This window comes from Apostichopus japonicus, chromosome 23, assembly GCF_037975245.1.
Source record: "Apostichopus japonicus isolate 1M-3 chromosome 23, ASM3797524v1, whole genome shotgun sequence".
Taxonomy (NCBI): domain Eukaryota; kingdom Metazoa; phylum Echinodermata; class Holothuroidea; order Aspidochirotida; family Stichopodidae; genus Apostichopus; species Apostichopus japonicus.
Window position 1 is genome coordinate 14,133,851 of NC_092583.1, and position 21,864 is coordinate 14,155,714.

A 21,864-nucleotide genomic window follows, 5' to 3' on the forward strand; every position below is an offset into this window, starting at 1 on the left:
ATAAGATTCTCATCAGAAATGGGCACATGAAAAATGGAGGATCCTCATCAGAAATATTTCATGTATGTATGAATGTATTTTAGATCCTCCTGCAAGCAGGAACTCGCGAAGAAGCCTCATTGGCTTATCAAAGCCGCAAGCTGACCGAAGTCAGTCTCTTACATTCATATTTAATGTCCATGATTATGAATTGTCAATTGTCAACAACTCTGTAACTGGACGACATACATTAATCTGGGAGTGACTCGAACCGGGTACCTTATGATTGAAAGGCACCGGCGTGAGTCTCACATGTGAGTCTCACATGACAGGCTCATGAGAAATTGCCTCCTCGTGGAACCCTCATTCTCCCTGTCAGCAAAAGGAAAATGACATTGCTCATTTTACCTGCAAAGGGCAGGAACCACTTGTATAAACAAAATATTCACTACATATACAGCTGGCTGTGTGTTTTCTAATTTAAAATACATACAACATAAAAAAAAAAAACTCAATTCAAATATAAAATGATTAACAACCAGTGTAAACTCAAATGACATTACTTTTATGTACTTGTAAAAATCCTATGAACAATGTCTCTTGACACAAAATGGTTGCAATTTGATGGTAATTAGCCAAACTTACTAATTATTGAGAGTTACTCTCACCTGACTTACAATTTAAGTTAGGCAAACTAGGCCTAGGTACATCTGCTTTGGCAGTTTTATAGGCCTACCCTAATTGTTGTTGCTTGTGTTGGAGGTAAACTGTCTTCAACATATTTCATGTGTTCTTATAAGTTTGTCAAGAGATGATGGTCTATATTATTATGACGAGTGTGATTACCGCCTGCAAAATGAACCAGAGGCTACCGTATCTTTGAAATAAAGAGCTGCATTTTGCATTACAGTATTCCCTTGTTTAGAGGCAGGTTAAGGAACATGAAAACACAGTCTGCTACTCTTCATAGCCACAAATAGTACCAAGTACAATGAAGTAGAAATAAATTCAAAAGGATGGTAAATGAAAAAGAAAACAAAGAAATACAGAATTCATAACTGTAACTTTGTAGGACACAAAATATTTTGTTTATTGATTTGTAATGTTCCTATTTGAATAATTAGGAGCAAGCAGATGGTTTTTTAGCTACAGAGATGTCTTTGGTTAGCTGAACAGAGATGCAGATATGTGTTTCTTGTGCTTCCCCATTAGTGATGTTGGAAGAACCTTATACGCTCAAACATGTTCGGCAGCTTAGTCACTCAAACAGATAATGAAAGGTCAGTGTCTCTGGGGGTAAACCCTTTCAATGTTACATTTGATTCTTACTGTTTCATAGCATAAGGTGATCCAAAATACACCTACGTACCTCTTTATTTAGTCAGTCTTTTAATGACTATTTTAACTATTGTTTTAATTGTACGTTGTGATGATCAAACCCTATGCGCACTTTCTGTTTAGTAACTGAATTAGTAACTAGGTACGATAATAATGATATCGATAGGTGGTTCATTTTAATTGAGGGTAATTTAACTGGATTACTTGATCTAAATTTAACTCTAGGAAAAAACCGCATTGCATAATGTTAATAAAACTCATGATTGTCTTACATGCAATATCATCTAAACATATCAGCATTCATAGATTTCATGGTGTATTGCATTCTTAATTCAAACTTGCTAAACCTTTACCAAATTGTCTGATATTTTCTAGTGTTTCTCTCGGGTTTTCAACCCTTCATTCTAGTTTCAGCCATTATGGTTTTGTTCAACTTTTCTGTCCTTCCACAAGACTGTATCAACTGTCCAGGGAATTGTCTATACAGTATTGCATTGCAAAATGCAATGCAAACTGGTCAAAATGTCTATACCATTGCAAAGATGTACATCAATGTGTTTGTACACGGGAACCATGTAGTAATAGATGTAGTATTTTAAATGGGACAGAATCCAGAGCCTTAAAAACCTCCTAAAAAAGATTGGAATAATTAAGTATTCCCTGCCTGTGTCCATATTTGTGTTTCTGTGTTCTGTGTTTCCATATTTGAGATCTCATCAGATTCTCAAGAACACCAAGAACAGCTTCGACTAAACTTTAAAAAAGCTTCCTAAGAACCCCCCCTTAAGAACCCCCCCTCCCAGGCTTTAAGTTCTTGCTCAATCCTCTGTGTAGTGCTACAGATTATTACATCATAAGGTGCAACTTGCTTGTATGCAACATATGGTACATGTAATGTCTTATATATATCTGATATCGCCTTGCACATGACATAACATTTTCTCACTTACAAATTTGAACAATTTATCACAATTTCTGTCAAATTTGAAGATTGCTATCCAATCGGATCGCATAACAGGAAATATACCATTTATTGTCATTGTTTTTTTTTCGGTGACATTCTGGTGGTCTGAAAGAAAATGAGCAACTTGGTTATATCCTTGTTCGTGGCTCAAAATGAATTACTTGCAGTTTTCATTCATTTCACTCAATTTTAGTCGTCATATGGAATACAGAATGTGTCTTTAATTGATACCTGTGGTGTTAGTTTCCATACTAAAAACTGAACGAAACTCTGATTTCAGATTGGATTAATCCTAACTTAATCTGCCATTACTATTTTAACTAAAAGGCTGCATAAAATACTACGTGAAACATGGTAAGCCTCTGAAAGTGTCTTTCTTAAAGGCATCTTGTTTAACAATTTCTCGGCTGTCTCTTCATCTCCCAGAATTGGTTGTTTAGGGACAGATCTTGTGATGATTCTTCCACCTTTCTTTAATAACTTGAACTTTCTCTCCTCCTCCTCCTCCTCCTCCTCCTCCTCCTCCTCCTCCTCCTCCTCCTCCTCCTCCTCCTCCTCCTCCTCCTCCTCCTCCTCCTCCTCCTCCTCCTCCTCCTCCTCCTCCTCCTCCTCCGACCAATCATTGTTTCTTCTAGTGGTTGAAGTTCTTCTCTTCTTCTAACCTGTCTTTTTCTTTCTTGATGAAACTCAAGATGATAAACTTCCTGTTGAGAGAGAGGACGACATGCTTGTATTTGTCAGCTCATGATTCGCAGCGAACGGAGAGACCTGACCGTCACCTCCCTGTGTGTCCTCCATGTAAGGTCTGGTTAGGTTAGATAAATGCAGGTTAGGGTGTAACTGCAGAATGCTGGAAGAGGTAAAATCAGTCTGCGATTGAGTTCTCTTGGTGCCATTGTTCATCTGCGTAAAAGAAGAAAAGAAAAGAAATTTGGAAAATTGAAAGAAAACTTTCCTTAAATCTTGAACAAAACCCTAGTGTATTAATCTGCACGGTATCAAAATATGTTATCTTGAGTTTATACGAGGTACAAAGAGAATAGAGGATTTTCAGTGATGGTTTCAATCAATGTTTGTAAATATTGTAATTTGTTGTAGGCTTAGCCTCCTGGGACTAACCATTACAAATAAATCCATCTTCATACTTTTTTAACTTCCTGCTTTCAGGCAGTACACTGTCATCCTATATCCCAGATCTGTATTGAGTCTGTACATGTGTACTGTACTCATATTTTGAGCAAAGTCACCTGTACTCATAATTGCCTTCATGGATTTGTACTCAATACTGGTACTCGCAGCATATTGGAATCTAGTATACTGTACTGCAAAATTTAGTACTCATACTTAGAGCCTTGTGCTTGTGCTCATGGGGTTGTACTCATAATACATGTCTGTTTGACCCCCCCCCCCCCCTCTTACAAAATGCAAGCTTTGCTCTTATTTCCAGTCCTCTGTGTAATGCACTGTATCTATAAAGTGTTGGATGCATTATGCATATTGGATTATTGTGGTCACATATGACAAAAATACTATAATGAATTGAACAAACAAGCAATGTCATCTATACTAGCAGTTTGAACATACTCTAAATAATACACTGAACATTGAAAACATCTTCCTTGTTTCAATTAACGATACCTGAAAGTGAAAGTTCTTAAAATAGAGTTGTGAAAGTCACATATCAAACAAGGAATAGTCGATGGATCTAGAACCATCCTTCCTGTCTTGTATTAAAGTAAGGCGTAATCCAACGTAGGGTTTATTTTCCTCAGGAAAGTATCAATAAACAAGAGGCAAATTCATTTTAAAAGTGCAATAACTTACATTCTGCTCAGGAAATTATGTGGCTAGAATGACAAGTGGAAAGTATACTAGTAAATTTTAAGTTTCATTATTGAAGTGAAAGGAAGGTATAAACTGTCTTAATTGAGGCTCAAATTGCCCTCGCCGAAAGACGATATTGTTGATATCTGTTTTGATCCCTGAGTAACAGTGAAGTTACACATGAAAGGGTTCTGTTATTGAAAGTAAAGTCCAATTGTTCATATGAATATGCTTAAGTCATTTATTTTTGAAGGTAAATGACTCATCTCAGCAGGACATATTGTTTTATTCATTCAGTGGAAATCTTTTTCTGTAGCAAACATCACTAAGTGGAGTTGTTCAACATATGACTTTCACCACTGAGCAGGACATATTGTTTATTCATCCAGTGGAGATCTATTCTGTAGAAAACATCACTATTAAGCGAAGTCGTTCAGCATATGACTTTCACCAATGAACAGGACATATTGTTTATTCATTTCAGTGGAGATCTATTCTGTAGAAAACATCATTAAGCTGAGATGTTCAACATATGACTTTCACCACTGAGAAGGACATATTGTTTATTCATTCAGTGGATATCTATTCTGTATATAACATCACTAAGCGAAGTCGTTCAACATGTCATTTTTACCACTACACCCATGAAGAGAATCATCTGTGAAGCAACTGGAACACACCTCTCAGTTGCAATTTGCAAAGATTTTATAATACTCAACGGTTTCTTTTGAAAGGTAGTTCATTTATGGCCATAAATTCTATAACTCCGTTGCATTCAATTTTTGAGACAGATTGTTGAATGTCTGTTGGCAAGTTATAATTACCACAGCAAGACAGAGAAACAGCAAGACCAAAAACCAGAAAGCCAACCGAGGGGGAAAAAAACCCTGTTGGATACCCTTCAATATGCTAGGATCTACTAATCTGTTTGAAGTTACAGAATACTATCATGAAAAGAAGGTTGTGATGTCCAGCAGTGAGAAGAGTAAGCAAAAACTTGAAGTCAAGGGATGTTTCAGGCAACAACAAGGTGTGTAAATATACTAGTCAGATCAAAATTGAAATGTCGAAAACCTCTGGAATTCAATAAAACGGGGCATCTTTGATCGTCATTTGTGTAAATTACATCAACGACGACAACAAACAGCAACAAGTGTAAAACAAGACTTGGTGAGATACAAGATCATCTTCCTCCTATGTCTGCTGCAATCCTACAAACTGCAGACGTCAGCTTGGAGAAAATTTTAAAGAGAACTTTGCTATCCTCCAGGTTTGGAATAATTTAGGTTACTACACAAATAAAAGGACTGTTTCTTGCCCTTTTGATGAAGAGAGATAGAAAGAGAGAGAGAGATGCTGTATTATCAGGGTCTGTGTCAGCTGGTAGAGGTTAAATCTTCTGAGATGTCTTCGGAATTAATGGCTAGTCACGCCTTCTCCACCGAGGAACCTTGGAGCATACCTAAGCCAATTTTGACCACATTTCTCTTTGTATTTGGCACTGCTGCTGTTCTTGGGAATATCATGAATCTATTAGTACTCAAAAGGGCAAATATTTTCACCAGACAACAGTCTCTTTTACTGCTAATTCTGGCGGTTACTGACCTCACAACTGGGTTGCAATGCATTGTGGGTGTGTTTCTACAATTTTTTAAGGAAGATCCTGACAACGATAGCAACTTTTTATGTAAGACATCAGGTCTTCTCATCAGCTTATGCTGTGGACACTCATCGGTTACCATCATGTTCATAGCAGCGGACAAAACGATAGCAGTACTAAAGCCACTCCGGTATCCCACATTGGTCACAACTTTTCGTATCAAGTTGTTTTCACTTATTTTTGTCCTGATTGAGCTACTGCTCTTACTTGTCATATCCAGCAGAGAACATTTCTGTGATTTGGAAGGAGTGGATTACATCCGAGAATATGGTACATGTGTCGTCAACTTCCACGACGAAGAACGTAGAGTTTGGATCGTATTGTTTGCATTTGTCGTCGTGTTTCAACCGGGGATTTTGATCGTGGTCATGTGTTTCACCGTTGCCGTAATATCGAGAAGGCAGAGTAGAAGGACTGTCCCAGTTTCTTTTCAAACTTTTCAGATGTTACAAAAGATGAAACAAAAGGAATGGAAGGGTTTTAAATTAGCTGTAGTCATATCGGTAAGTTTTTTATGTCCGTGGCTGTTTTTCACATCTTTGGAAATTTACCAGGCATTTTCAAATAATGAAGTCAATGAGGTTGTTAAACATGTGGCTGGTGTTCTTACAGTCAGTAACTCCTGGTGTAACACTCTCATTTACTTTGTGAGTTATAGAAAATATAGGCAAACTGCTGCTAATCTCATAGCAAATATCTTTAGATCTTCACAAAAAGACGATGAACATATTCCATTACAGAATATTGCAGGTATCGTTGTTTGCAAAGACGTGACAGATGAAAATGACTTATTTTGAAACATCACAAGTAAATCCCTCTCAGTAGAAAGTGAAATTTAGTAGTTGGTCTCTCTGAGTATACCAGTGAAAAAAGATTTATCAACTTGTAATGCAAATTTTGATGAAACTTTCCAGGGAGTAAAGTAAATTTAACTCAACACAGTAGGGCTAGAACATATGGCTTTAGTAATAATGTCAAAATAACAGTTTTGAATAAAAATTTGATCAATTCCCAGTATTAATCCCTGCATATGAAAACAAGATCTACAAGTTACAAATATGCTCATAAAAATAGCTCAGCTGAAAGGTTTCAGCTGAGCTCAAATGATCGTGTGATTCTGCTAAAATTCTGTCACTTTTTGCCACTGGGTTTGAATGAATGCCATTTCGTAATTTTTCGTTCGAGTTGGCTGAAATTTTGTCAGTGGTTTGTGTGAGTTAAGTTTTCATACATGCGATCATATTTTATAAATTTGAAGGTCATCTGAGGTCATGAGAGGTACTTTTCTGGAAACTAAAAAGATGCTACTCCTCCTAGAGTATTTGTCCAAAATCTGCTGAAATGTTGTGTATATAATGTTTGAATGGTGGTGAACAATAAATTGGAACAGGAAAATATTTTTGTCGTCACGTGAGGGCCCAAAACAGTAGAGTTTTCAGTTATGATGAAATGTGTAGGTCACAGATCATATGTAATGATCATGAAATTTGGTTTTCAACTTTCTAGTTTTCATGACCAGTATGATTTTTGGTGTGAGTAGCAAAATGTCTTTCATCTTAATTTTCCCGTCATTTTGAGAAATAATTCCACCCATGAGAGACTTGATCAAGTCAAATATTTACTTGTTATTCAGGATTCCTATCTAGTTCAATGTCATTCTCTGTTACAGGACTGTGAGAATGACCTATATTGTTGGAGCGGATTCTGATTTCTGCTCTTTAACGTTTCTCTGTGTTATGTCGATTGTCAAGTTGCAGGTCGTTCTACTATTGTATGGGTGCAATTTTTGTGAGCAAATTTGGGTCGGCACAATTCAAACATGATATCCAAAACATCTTAGCAGATTTAGCAGAGGAATACTAATTTCATGTGTTTGTTCTATTATTGTAAGAATGAAAACTATGATGTGCATATACTGTTGGTGCTGTGTTTTTGTAATGGGGCATAGTTTATCCCTAGTAATAAGTACAACCGTTTATTCCATAAAATAAGTTGGTGACAGTGGATCCGCTTTGAAGGACATTTATTGGAATACAAAAATATCTGGAAACTTTTCAGGGATCAACATGGGGGGGAGGGGGGGTTCGTATACACCCTAGAGTAATGAGGGCTAACAACTGTTGAAATAATAAATCAGAAATATTGTCAATAAAAAAAAAAAATTCTCAAATAGAAAACTAAGCTGAGCTTCTGCAGCATAGCTGCCCTTGTTTCTATACTTTATTTATTTAAATTAAAGATGTTCAATAAAATATCTTAAAGAATTGATCTTTATATTGTATGGCAAACTAAGTCTCCTTCTCTATGTGTATGTTATTTTGAACATTTCAAGCAAGTCGGGTATTTCATATTTGTAACATTACTATTTAAGTTTAATCTATATTTTTCTTCTTTCTGTATTTTGAAAGTTTTGTTTCTAATAAATACAAAAGGGTTAATTTACACTAAAACAAAAAGAAACCTGGGTTTGTAATTTCTAACCTCATCTTCAAAGTATGAATTCTCTCCATCTATCTCCTGATTTAGAACCTTCTCCAGGAAGTCGAAAGATGATAATGCTTGCCTCTCCTTATCTCCAAATCTATTGTAGACTGAGCAGATGTCTACGTGCATCAGGGACACCCTGTTGTGTGTTATCTGTCTAACGACATGTCTCTTAGCATCACCTAAACAGAAACAAAAAACAAAGAAATGATTTCAAAGTTATTCTCAATGAACTTTCTAAAAGAGCCTGGAGGGAATTGCTGCTTGAAGGAAAGGGCCAGAGAGAAACTGAAACCAAATCTCACTATAACTACACTAAGAATTATTTAAGTGCATTATTGTGGTCTGGGTTTCCTTCAGGGACCAAAATGAAATCTTTCAAGGTTGGATTTGGTCCACGGGCCAACTATTGAGAGCCTCAGTGTGTTTGTTACTTTGCCTCTGAAGATCAGCTAGGGCAGTAACAAGGCCTCGACAAATATTTTTAAAAGTACTCGCTATTTAGTTTTTGGGGACCGTGACTACTCGCCAAATTGCAAACTTCATGCGCCACTATGATGGCTTTTCAACTCTCCATAGTACAGATCTAAATGAGAGACATACAAATAAAGAACATTGACACAATCAGGAGAGGAAACCACCACAGTGATACGAATCAAAGTACCTTTATCTTCCAATAATCTTAAGAATTCCTTCTCATCTGGATGGCTATCAGAGCTAGCTAACTCTGATGCATCCTGGGAGCAGCTACCATCATCTCTGTCTTCATCTGAATCAGTCTCAAACAGAGAATCTAAAAGAGTAGCTCTCTCCTAATGACAAAAAACAAAACAGCAACAAAGTCCATTATTATTAATTAGTGATTGGCATTTTCTTGCTAATAAGGAATAACAAATGATGACAATGTGGGTTTTTTTCCCTTTAAAAAATGACCTATTCAGCCCACTCACAGTGGTTGCCAGATTTATAAAACAAAAACAAAAAAGGTCATGAAAATGCTCGCCAAATTTTCCTTATTAGATACTTTTATGTTATGCTACAAAGTACTGTTAATGTTTCTAAGAATTATTTGGGGGTGGCGGGGGGACGGTATAGCTTATAATTCTACGAGTGAAAGCTACTATAATAACAATCCTTCAGTAGTTAAATTTATTGATATGTTTTGTTTAAGATGTACAATGAAAATCTGCTTTTCTGGATGTAGGAGGGGGGGGGGGGGGAAGTATCACAAATTTCTGGGAGAATTGAGAATCAATATGTGGGAATGAAGCTATGTAATAGTTTACTTATAAAGACAACAGAGCAGAAACAAACCTTCTCACTAAGCTGAGCTTCATGTTCTCCACCATTTTCCAAGCTGCCCTCTCCATTTTCATCCATAGCAACCACCTCATCGCAGGTGTCAAATATTTCCCCGTTGACCAAAGGAACTTGTATCATCTTCTTAGGGGCACCAACGAGACCCAGAGATGAAGGGTCCTTCGGTCCACGAGCACCTTGTAAATCCGAGTCAGACTGGGTCAACTTTTCAGGCCTTTCCGGAGGTGAATGACCCCTTGATAGGGATTTAACCTTTGACCTGCTCAAATTTGGATCGGAACAATTTTTGCCCAACGCCGGTAAAGTACAAGCAGCCCTACTGGCAAGAATGTTCATATTGTAATTAACCAAGTCAAAATCACGCACTAATTTTCCTTTCTTTATGTCGTCTACGTCTTTCTCGTCGACAAATGCGCTACAACTCTTCTTACCAACGAGCTGTTCTGAGTCTTGAGGAACGGAAGAGGCAGAACCTGTGTTATTCTTCTCCATCTCGCTGATCTCCCAATCCGCCTTGAGAGGCGAAGGACCCTCCTGACTGATAGACCCATTTGATAGATTAGAGAATTGTTTGGATAATTCCTGAATCTCCCGGACCGTTTCTTGGTCAGGACTTGTCCCCGGTTCGTCAATAAAAGGCACGCCCTCGACTGTAAAACTACCGAGACTCCCCAGAGATTCCACACTGGATCTACGAGATTTGGAAAACTCAGATTCAGATAATTCCAGATTTAAACTGCCTTTTGAGGGTGTCCGGTCCTGAAGTTCCCATTTCAAATTATGTGGTTCCTGCTTGTCTAGCATATACTCCTCCAATTGAATGTTGGACGTAGTTTTGGTCTTTTCGTCCCCTTTCGTTGGTGTCGCTCTTTGCCGTTCTTTGGCTGAGTCCTTCTCCTTTAAAGACATAACTGATGCAGTATTTTTCTGCGGTTCACCTCCTTTAAGTTTAGCATCATCATGATCATCACTCAAATCAGTCCTTGCAGTAATTTCAAGTTTTCTGGGAATTCCTGAAGGCTGCTTATCAGCTGTGTGATTGGAAGGTTTCCCAGTCAGGGATTTATCCTTTTGGACTTTAGGAATCGACGATTGTTTGGTAAACTTTGCCATAGGAGGCTTTTCATTTGCAGCAGGGTCGATGTTATTTGGCACTTTTGGTTGTTTGGACAAAACCTGTGGAAGTTTCAAGACACCCTTATCAACCCTTGCAGGTGCAGGCATTTTTTTACCTTTGACCTCCGGAATACTCTTTGGACAATGACCATTACTTTTCTTACCGTTGAGAGGTTCAGGTTTCTGTGACTTGCTCCTGAAAGATCTCCGCAGAGGGTTACCACTTTTAAACTTTTCACCCCCCTTGCTACTACTATCCATAACTGCCTTGATGGTAGACAACATGTCCTTCACAACCGACTTTTCTTTAACGCTCTGTCCTTTTCTCGAAGCGTCTTTCTTGCTTTTAAACAGAGGTATTGAGGATTTGTGTTTCTTTTGTGCACCTTTCACTAGTTTACTGTCTGATCCTACCTTGCCCAAACTTTCCTTTCTAACATTGACTTCAATCATCGGTGTAGAGGCACTCTTCTCTTTATCATCGGTTTGCGCTGATAATAGTCCCTGACGAGGTGCAACAGCTGGTTTTTCCTTTTCCATGTTGCTAATTTCTTTTTCTTCTGCTGCTGGTTGCATCACTGTCAAATTATCTTTCCCAGACTGGACAACATTTGTCTTGCCTGTTGAAGAACTGGTAGACTGGGTTACTGTCATTTTCTGTGATGAAAAGTAAAAATACACAAACAAATAAAATATGAGAAGCAAATGATGAGTTAAAATGAATTAATTTTAATGGTAAAAGGCATTTCACAACTTAGGACATAAGTTCTCTCACAATAAATCCTCCATGTCATAGGAAAACAATGGGAGATGTTGACTTATTTCTGCAATTGATGGAATAGAAAAAAAAGGCAAAAAACAGAAGACATGGAACTTATGAAATAACTTACAACCAGGCAAATGTTTACAAAAATTACTAAAACTGCATGACGAATGTCTCCCAAGCAAATTTTTTTGTCAATATATTAACTTACCGCAAACTACTTTATTCTGTAAGAGTGTAGATATTTATAGAACGTCTGTAAATCAACGCAGGTGCCATCTTTACGAGAATGATGACTATCAGGCAGTAGGGACTCTAAGCAGCTACAATTGCCGCTCAAGTTTGAAACAGATGGCTACAGTCTGTTTTGTAACCATGTTGACTATGTACTGTATTTTACTGACCAAATTCAACTTACAACAACAGTCACTATAGAAAACTGAATAACTGTTCCAGACAGACACCATGAACTTTTTAGGCTCAATTGACTTGATTTAATTTTTGGAGTCGCAACACCTGTTTGGGAGTCAAGGAATGACTCCTGCTCAATTTAGGTCGCTACTACTAATTTTGAAAGCTTTTACTCTCCCTGTCTCCACTTTAAGAAACTGCATAAAAATCTATGTATTAAAATTACGCTACATCTCTTCTCAGATCAAACCAATCTTTGACACATTCAATATCTGAATGAAAATTTGACAAAGCAATGTTGCACGTAAACACAACCTGCACATTAGAATTTGAAACGTTTTTTTTGGCATACAAAAATTCATAGATTGCAAGACAGCAATCTAATTTCAAAACTACTCAAAATTTGTAAAGTACAGCAAATGTCACGTAGGATGTATACATTCAGAAGATGATTGTCCATAGACTGACCTCTGGTGTATTTGCCCATCTGACCTCAAATTGTGCATCTTAACTTATCAAATACTATCCCTAACTGTGTTGACAGCAAAGTCTCACCACCTCGGTAGTAACAAGCTTGGTAATGGAAAATACTTTCACCAAAGTGACAAATAATGGTGACTTGTATTCATTCTGATCAATCACATCAGCTCTAAAACCGTCTTGAGTCATAAATGATGGGTTAAAATAGATAAAACATGGAATACCCAGGTTTTATTTAATTAAAAGATTATGCAAATTTGAAGTGATTTTGTATTATTAACTCCGTAAGTAGGACATTAATAACAAACAATGCTGGTTCATGGTTAGCCTAGACCATAGGATCCTGTATGCACTGTTTTGTTCAAACATTGAAGTAAGCCACCGCTTGTAATCATTTCCAAATTTTTCTTAGCTCATGGTCTCATCCTGAGAGGGTGGGTTTGCCAGGTTTGGAGCAGCCTCCCAGTATTTTTTGTTGTTGGAATTAAGTACTAAAGCTTCCATTCTGAATATTTTGCTGCCTACCCTTACCATTATTAAAAATAATTGAAAAAAATAATAGTCTGTTATTTGTTTAAAAAAATATTTTGTTAACCTGCTAACTCTGACTATCAGCATTTACAAATTAGCAGCTTTTAAAGCACATATAATCCTTGAGGAAAAACTATAGTGCATGAAATCACAAACTTTTTATGAATTATTTACAGGGCTTTGTAAGTAAACGAGAGAGATTGCAGACAAATTGCTCCTACCACATCAACTGAGCAGTCTGTATCCATACAGGTCTTCCATGATGGAGATTTCTCTCTAGCTTTCCACATCGCTAAGTAGTCTACACCCTCCTCCTCTGGTTCCGATTCAGAGGATATGAGACGTCTCTGAAAGATGAAGGGAGGACAAAGAATGTATATGAAAATATCATTTAAACCACAGGAAGATAATGTGCACTGTAATTGAAAGAAAACTATTAAGTAGATGGATGAGTCCTCTTCTTGCTACAAGAATTTCGTTAGACTTTTGAAGAGTGATTGGTCAAAAACCGTCTGGCTTGAGGTAAAACGAACCTGTGTCCACAAAATGAATGCATTTAAATCTGCCATCACATCATATCCCAAATGATAATAAATTTTCATGAATATTTATTTCCTAGATCAAATACAATTTTGCTTAGATGTAGGACTCTCAAATTAGACTCTCTCCTTCTCTCTCTATTTATTTATCTCTAGAGTAAGGCAAAAATGTCACCAAACAGAACTAGTATTGTTCAATACAGATGACAAACGCCTACAGTGGAATTACGACCTTCCTTACCGGTTTCGAACCTCTGGACATACAATCAGCGTCCATAGCCTAGTGGTTAGGGTGTCCGCATATAAAGCGGGAGGCCCGAGTTCGAATCCCAGTGGAGGCTGGAATTTTTTCCCTGTTCTGGATTTTTTAACACATAGCGTTTTCAATTATATATATTCATTTGCCTTTGTCGTTTACTTCCATTTCATTAACAAAAGTATATATATATAAAGTATATATAAATATATATATATATATATATATATGTATATATATATATATATATATATATATATATATATATATATAGGTTATATAGTCTAAATGACCAACTAAGTTTAACATATGCATAACCCACACAAAGCTTTCAGTAAGAGAAGGAAAACTCCAAAGAAACAACATAGAGCCTTAACTAATATGAAGTAAGAAAAACTTGGTCATTATGCAGATTTATGAAAAGAGTCCAATAAAAAGACAACTAGGACACTCTGCTTGCAAATTTCTATCCATTGCTTGGTACCAAGCTACGAATTTTGGTCAAAATGTCTAGCATTTTTCAGGCTAAAGTGTCATATCTTTCTGATAACTCACCAGCTCGACATCAGTTTCTGAGATCTTGTCTGCGGCTTCATTCCATAGAGTTCTATTCTCTGGCTTGACTGCATCATCAGTCGTCTCCATCTCACTACAACATTGACAAAAATAAAAAACTTTTTTTCACCAATACTTAAAATAAGACATAACTTTGAAAGAAATAAACAGTACTTAATGAAAACAACAGTTCTCCAAGATAATGATGATATTATCCCAACAAATCAGATCTACGATCCTTTTGTAAACTGAGATATTCCTCCTAGGGGGGAAGGAAGTGCTGCAGAGAAAAATAAATTCATTCCATTTCAGAAAACACATAACTCCTTGGTTGTAATTCAAACTGTGTTTACTGACACGAGTCATGACAAGCTGTTTTAGAGATGTTTGTTAATAAAATCCCTTTGTCACATGATCACCAATTCCATTTCACATGGAAGAATCTCTTGCTGAGAAGCGGCGGCTTACCAAATGTTAAAGATTTAAAGGTATCTGGACAACATCTTATGTTAATTTTTTGTTTCTAAAGAAAATTTAGAATATTGTAGAGCTGAATAAATTCCAAACCTTGTGTATTAAAAGAGCACCAAATAAGAGTACAGGATACACAACCACTCAATTTTTAAATAAAATAAATAATGAGAACATAAGAAGTTGATGCAAATGGTTGCCTCTTGTCCGCACAGTATTTGTTTAGAAGACAGTCTTGTGCGGTGTTCAGTCAACGATGATCACAGAGAGGGTTTGTAAGTCAGACAGGCTGTTTGATTCCCGAACCCTTAAAGGGTGTGAAGACTCCCGCAAAAAAACAACGTATAACGCCGGTAATCTGACATAGTTTTGAATGAGGTGTAATAGAATTAGTGTTAGACACCACCATCCATCCCAGAAAATACACACACAGCTTGCTACCGTCGGTAATTAGACACTAGTGTACAGTCAGTACATACAGCTGCAGTCAATACCCACAGCACAGTGTAAAAACGATACAGCAATGGACATCTCAGGTCCAGCTAAAGATAACAAGGAATCATGTTTCATTACTGTCTGCATTTTGTAGCGACACAAACAAATCATCACTTGCAAGCAACGGAAAGTAAAATGTTTCAGATGGCCGCACGCGGTTCAGGGCTAGTCTTCAATGCCTTTAAGTTTCTGCTAAGATACAACGAAGCCCAAGTGTAATGCTGTTGTACATTAGTCTATGGATACAACGAAGCCCAAGTGAAATGCTGTTGTACATTAGTCTATTACATAGCCATCTACCATGCTGACAGTATGTAATTCATGTTTTATGTTTTTCTTGGTGTGGAGAAGCCAACCTCTAACCTAGTGGATGTTATCATCTGTCAGTGTACATACTACGGAGAGGCCCTCGGGAAATGTTACCAAGGGAGCTGACATTTAAAAACACAACAGGAACTCAGAGATTATACCCAAACAGTGATCCAAGTTTCATTGTCACAGGAATGTAAGAATTTAACTTCCCATGTCAATTAGTCCAGCTTCCAAAATATGAGAGAGAAAACAGTATATTTACAAAGACTGCTAACTATAGGAAGAACCTAATGTCAGGTAGACTTGCCAATCTTTAAAAAGAATACCTACAGTATTGTTGTCAATGGCAAGGAGCAACTATATGTTTGTGCAGGTTGGAGAAAATGTTTGCGGGGGGGGGGGGCAGGAATGGAAAAATGGGGGTGGGCGAGGGGGGTTTAAGAGGAGAGTCAGAAGGGCCAACCCACAATACACCATATTCTACTTAACTGTGGGTATAATAACCACAATACTCTAGTAAATTCATTTCCTAAACCAGGGCCTCTTTTGAAATATTTAACACATGTTACACATTTGTGTGCATGGACATGCCTGTGGACTTGCGTGAGTAAGGGGAGGGGAATATATTAGGAGGGGAATATATTAGAACATCAAATACATCTTTTTCTCTTCCCAATCACACAGCCAACCCCTGGTAAACATTGGCTGAAGAGATTTTAATAAATACTTGGAATAAAGCTAATCAAGAGATAGAAGGTTTACAGTCTCAACAGAATAATGTAAAAATAAAAAATACCAACTTTATAAAAAACATCATTAGATACAAAAGAAAAATTCAATCATATATCACTTAAAATATTGCTGGTGTTACAAAAGATGGAAAGTAAGACAATTTAACAGATAAAGAGATAGAAATAAAAAAATGGGAAAGAAGAACAAGATGAAGCAAGATGATTTCCTAACAAACGACAATATCCAGAAACTTACCTTTAATAATGCACCAAATCACTGATAAAGGGAACAGTAAGATACTTCTATATCATTCATATGGATTCATCAACCTCCATCAAGAATTTCCTTCACACACTGGATGCATCACTCACCTCCAAGCCAATGATAAATGCAGTTTAACTATAGTATAGTAGTTTCTCCTATATAACACTCTGTGCTTACTCAACCATACAAAGATCAGCTAAGGCAATGTAATCTTATGATCAAATATTATGGTTGTGATTTAACAACTAAGTATCCATTGAAATGATTATTTGAACTGACTTTTAGAAAACAGGTAGACCCTATATGATAATGGCAATACAAACTGGTTAAAACCACAGCAAAATTGACACTTCCACTAGGTCAAAGGTCGGAGAGTTACAAAAGAGTCAGAACCACAGAGAGGAAATTGGAAGTGACATAATAGTGGAGTGGTTTAGTGGTTGATGTAGTTACTATGCCTGCTAGCAGTATGAAGGATAAACTTGTTGAGAGTTTTACTATGAAACTAGACTGCTTCGTTTAAGAGGGAAAGTAAAGCAAATAAATCAGGTGTCATTTAAAGTGAGTTTGAGGATTAAATGCCCACACATGTCTTGTAGAAACAAAAATAGTCACCACCTACTGGTCAGGGTATTAACACCATTTTATGAACTGCCATCCCAAGAGATATTTCACCTACCAGAGACAGTTTGTTGTCCAGATTCAGTATCTGGAAATTATGGAATCTTGTTTTGGCTTCTATATACATAGTAAGTTATGTGTATTGTTAATGAGTTTGATCAAACACATACCAAAATTGATTACACAACTGATCACTAATCCCGCACCAGCACCTCCCCCAACCCTGCCCCCAACCTCCTTCGTCTCATGTTCCTCCTGTTATAGTGTTATAAGTAAGCACAATTTTGCATCTTTTTGCGACAAGTATGAGATCAAATTTCCATAGCAACACACACCTCGTATGATACATTATAAAGATATATGCACTTTCAATGGTAAGACATACCTTGTATCATCATAGCTTTCTCTCCATTGCCAAGAGAGACATTCCTGTCCCTCTGGTTCGATGGGCCGCCTCTCTGGTACCGGAGGAGGTTCAATCAGGTCCTCACAAGCACTGTCAGGGGAGAGGCTGATATCACCAATCCTCATCCACATGGGTTTAGGTGGCAGTTCTGGGGGTGCAGTTCTCTTGGTCTCATCTCCATCTCCTCCAACCTCTCGTTGCAGCTTCTCCGTATCACCCGACGGACTATTATCGGCCATGAATACTTCATCACTGATCGACTCGAACGAACGGCTAATCAGATTTGTCCGCGGAGGTAACAACGGTGGTTGCTCTTCCTCCTCGTACTGGTCGGCTTCTATCTTCCAAAGAGGACTGGATCTATTCATTTCGATATTTTCTAACCCTCGGACATCATGCAAGTCAAAAGGCTGAGGAATGCTTGTTCCACTTGATGGCGAAACTTCTATGTTTGAGCATGAAGACGCATTAGGGAACATTGTAGAGTCTTTTCTCTCACTGACCCCGGTGGTCATAGGATATAGTTTATTGATTTCCAAATCATCACAAACAGAGCTCTTGTTTGTACTGTCTCTCACTTTGTTGGCATCTTTGACCTGTTTCTCTGTTTCTTCTTCACATCCATTCCCTTCCTTCGTCTTCTCTATCGTATTTTGTGACCCCCATTGATCGTTTTCAGTCCCAGCCTCTTGTTTTTGTTTGATTGGACTAGAGAAGGCTGAAAATGCAGATGCTAATAGTTCACCATTTTGGTTGTCATTCTCGAGTAAATTCTCGTCAATGTCGAACAAAACGTCGCCCTGTACGTGTATAACAGCTAATGCGTCATTAACCTGTACTGCTGGAACCAACATGTTATTCTTTTGCGGTGACTTCTCCGGCGAAGGTATGATTCTCTCGTAAGCTGTCTCGATACTCTCTCCACTGGTTATGCTACCCATGCCGTCAGGTGGGAAATCCTCCAGCGAAAACGTGTCGGCATTTTCGGCCGAATGTGAAAGACAATTACTGCGTAGACAGTCATCAAAGCCATGACCTTTGACTAACTTTTGTGGCTGGGGAGTCCGTTCTAAATCACCAAAGCTTTTTCTCTTCTGAGGTGGGTTGGACCTAGGTTCCAACGTCAGACTCTCAAAGCTCTTGACGCTAGCACCGATTTCTTGAAGCTCATGAAGTAGACTCTGAGCATAGTCCAATGGAGCGTGTACGTACGGCTTTGTGTACTTATCGCTCAGGTAGTTGTGGTTCTCTGTGAATTCAAAGGTAGTCTGATTCCTTAAGTGACGGTGATACGTGGCACTCCTCTGAGTCAAAGGCGTAGTTGGAAGACTTTGTGTTTTTCGTGCCACATTCTTGGCATCACAGCCGGTGTGAGGGTGATTTCCTGAGAAGTCCGTTGAGGAAGGCCCAAAGCTGGTTAGGTCACTAATGACATCGCTGCTACCTAGACATTCCCCACCTCCGGCAAATTCTTCGTAACCGTCCATCCCGAGGGACGATGGTAAACTTTTGTGGAAAGGTGTAGGCCCTGCTACGGTGGGCCCGTTGTGAAGAACAAGATTGGTCGAATGACCAGGTGGAAGACTGCCAGAAAAGCAGGCATTTGGCAAGGATACTTGACGATGGAATGCGCCTGGGTAGAGCACACTGGGACCATTATTGCCATTGAGGTGAGATGTGAGAAGATGGTGAGGCCATTGGTGCATTTCAGTTTGAGAAAAGAAGGTGTGCTTGAAAACAGCCGATGGACCATTGTGAAGGTGTCCATTCTATGCAAAGGATAAATGAAACAGGAAAAATGGTTAAACATATGAAATGAAACATCTGAAGAAGACCATTGTGCCAAAATAACATGTTTTTCTGAATTTTTGGGTGATGTGAAATGTAAGCGCTTTCAGAGTAGAGTTATTTTACGATTAATGAAATCCTCATTACTCTAATTGGAAACAAAATGATTCACATCTGGTGGCACAAATTAGCTATTTCAAACAGAAGAGGTTAATACTGTATCTTTCATCAAAGGTTGATTAAAACACTAGTAATGCATCCTTCTATAATAAAATCTCCAATGACAAATGCTTCAATTGGAACATTTAGAACACTTGACTCCTTACTTGAGGTTTCCAGTTTGCCAAGATGAAACAAGTGATGACATCTTACACAAGTGGTTATTATTCGGGAGAAGAATAGTGGTGTCAGAGTCAGAGATACATTGATCTTAATTATTTTGCGACTCCTCTTTAGTTCACTCAGGTTTTAATTCAACTCATACTAATGAGCTAATCTTAGGTGAGTATTAAGAACAATTCCTATTGATATTTATTCAATATGACGTTCACATAATTTAACAAGAGGAAAACAGAAGGAAGAAGAAGGCTCTAGTTGAGTTTGACTTTGAATTTATTTAATGTGTTGAATATTCATGAGAGAAGAGATGGCCCCACCAAGACCTCAAGATTTGTTCATCTCTTAAGACAAGTTATAATGTGGCAAGTTGCATTGCCTCAAGAAGTACGGAATTGCATGATACTACATGTGATGCAGTATTTCTTCTTAGGGATGAACCCTAACCATAGGGTTTCCCCGGTCCACAAGATACGTCATTCATTGGGCTGTATTATGCATGATGACATTGTTCGACATATTAAACTGTGTACAAAACGGTTCTCTTGAGAAATACAGTCACATGAGGATTGGCTGATGGCCCAGCCAGTTATATACATCTTAACTCTCTCATAATAACAGCAATGTGTTTAATTTTGAAGGGATACAAACAAGAGAAAGGTGTCCTTTTGTGCATGGAAATACATTATCTTAGAATGGAGAAGAAAGTTGTAGTTGAGTTTTGATTTTAAATGATTTGAGGTGTTGAATATTCGTGAGAGAGAAGGCCCACACATCTTGGCTTGCAACATATCAATAAAAAATGTTCTCCTTAGTTTTTGAAGGACATACATATGCAAAAGAAAGGTGTTCCTTCGTTCTTTGAAATGCATTTTGCTTTAGAATATACAGGTATTTACATTTATTCCCGACTGTGATAAAATGGATGGAATGGTCTGAAGAATGAATTAATTCTGAAATTATGTTGATTCTAATGGTTGTATGCACATAACATCTTTTAATATTTTTATTATATGTGGTATCTTATTACATGTGAGGGTAACTTGACCTAAGTCCCTGGTATTCAATCTGGGTAAATTACTTTAAAAAGTTACAAAATATAACACCCTTTTGCAACTAAGCAGCCTTATCATATCTATACATAGCAAATTCTCCTTCCTGAGTCCCCTTCCCTGTGCCGCAACATCCGCAACCGTAGGGATGCCCAAGATCATGGAGATGAATATTAGGGTCACCAAACAAATATGTTTGAATACCAGGGATCTAAACCATGCAAAGTTATGCTTAAAGTGAGCTTTACTGTAATATTGTTTCTTCCGTGACATACCACAGTCCCTGAGTTAGCACAGCTGTTATCAGGCAGAGACTGGTGACTGCTTCCTTTCTCAGATGAACAGCTTTCACGGCTCTGAAAAGATAGAAAACTATATTTGTGACGGTTTACTCGATAACAACTTGACATAACTGAATAGAATCCGTATTCTTTCTGAGCATTTCAATCACCCCATCATAATATTTTGGCAGATGATTGGTAATTTGAGGAAAAATTGCAGTTTTTATTCAAAGTTTTCTAACCCTCAATATAATGTGAATCCCATTTTTTTTATTTAATAAGAAAGACCTTACAGTAAATTCAAAATCTAAGAAATGTACTCCACAGTACAACTGGTCAGGGGCGGCAATTTGTTTCAAATATTGAGGGGGACATTTGCTTGGATGCAGGCGAATTACTATCAAAGAGAGGCGCCACCATTGGTTGGCGCGCAGCATACAAGAAAATTTCTGGTTTTTATAGCCCCCTAGATCACCGGAAATGGCGCTTCTCCGGCCTTGTAAGTTGCATCTAAGCATTTTCTATTTTGAAAGTACTAGCGATATCATAAAAAAATACAAAAAATATGCTAAAAAAAAAACTATGCCAGCAAATATTGGGGGAATATTAGATACTATATCCCCCCACCTAAAATATTGGGGGGACATGTCCCCCCGTCCCCCCCCATGATCGCCGCCCATGCGACTGGTAATCCTGACTGCTACTTATCAAAATGACATTTAACAAGTTCCTTAACAAGTATTACTTTTTTACATCAGAAATACAAAATAACGAGTGAAAACAGAACAAACCAATTGTTTTCTTTCAAATTCCTGAGGATTCCTTAATTGCTTGCAAACCAAACTGTTCCTAGTGATTTCAGGTAGCAGAATACACTAGCAAGAAC

The 21,864-nt window shown here is 37.7% G+C and overlaps 2 protein-coding genes across 5 annotated transcripts in view; one reads left to right on the top strand and one right to left on the bottom strand.

The window, feature by feature from the left end:
* Nucleotides 1–2,875: 2,875 nt before the first annotated feature.
* LOC139964653 (uncharacterized) overlaps nucleotides 2,876–21,864 on the bottom strand; it is a 124,107-nt gene continuing 105,118 nt past the window's right edge. For all 4 annotated transcript variants that reach the window (XM_071966440.1, XM_071966442.1, XM_071966443.1 and 1 more), the window contains 8 exons: nucleotides 20,973–21,053; nucleotides 17,501–19,290; nucleotides 14,221–14,314; nucleotides 13,092–13,217; nucleotides 9,564–11,342; nucleotides 8,914–9,061; nucleotides 8,247–8,431; nucleotides 2,876–3,184 (listed from right to left, as the gene is read on the bottom strand). In XM_071966440.1, coding sequence (XP_071822541.1) covers nucleotides 2,969–3,184; nucleotides 8,247–8,431; nucleotides 8,914–9,061; nucleotides 9,564–11,342; nucleotides 13,092–13,217; nucleotides 14,221–14,314; nucleotides 17,501–19,290; nucleotides 20,973–21,053 — 4,419 coding nt within the window. In that variant the 3' untranslated portion in view covers nucleotides 2,876–2,968. The remainder of the gene's footprint in view (nucleotides 3,185–8,246; nucleotides 8,432–8,913; nucleotides 9,062–9,563; nucleotides 11,343–13,091; nucleotides 13,218–14,220; nucleotides 14,315–17,500; nucleotides 19,291–20,972; nucleotides 21,054–21,864) is intronic.
* LOC139964655 (trace amine-associated receptor 4-like) lies at nucleotides 3,709–8,223 on the top strand. Its single transcript, XM_071966445.1, has one exon. It carries the CDS (start codon nucleotides 5,459–5,461, stop codon nucleotides 6,560–6,562), a length of 1,104 nt encoding a protein of 367 aa, XP_071822546.1. The 5' UTR covers nucleotides 3,709–5,458; the 3' UTR covers nucleotides 6,563–8,223.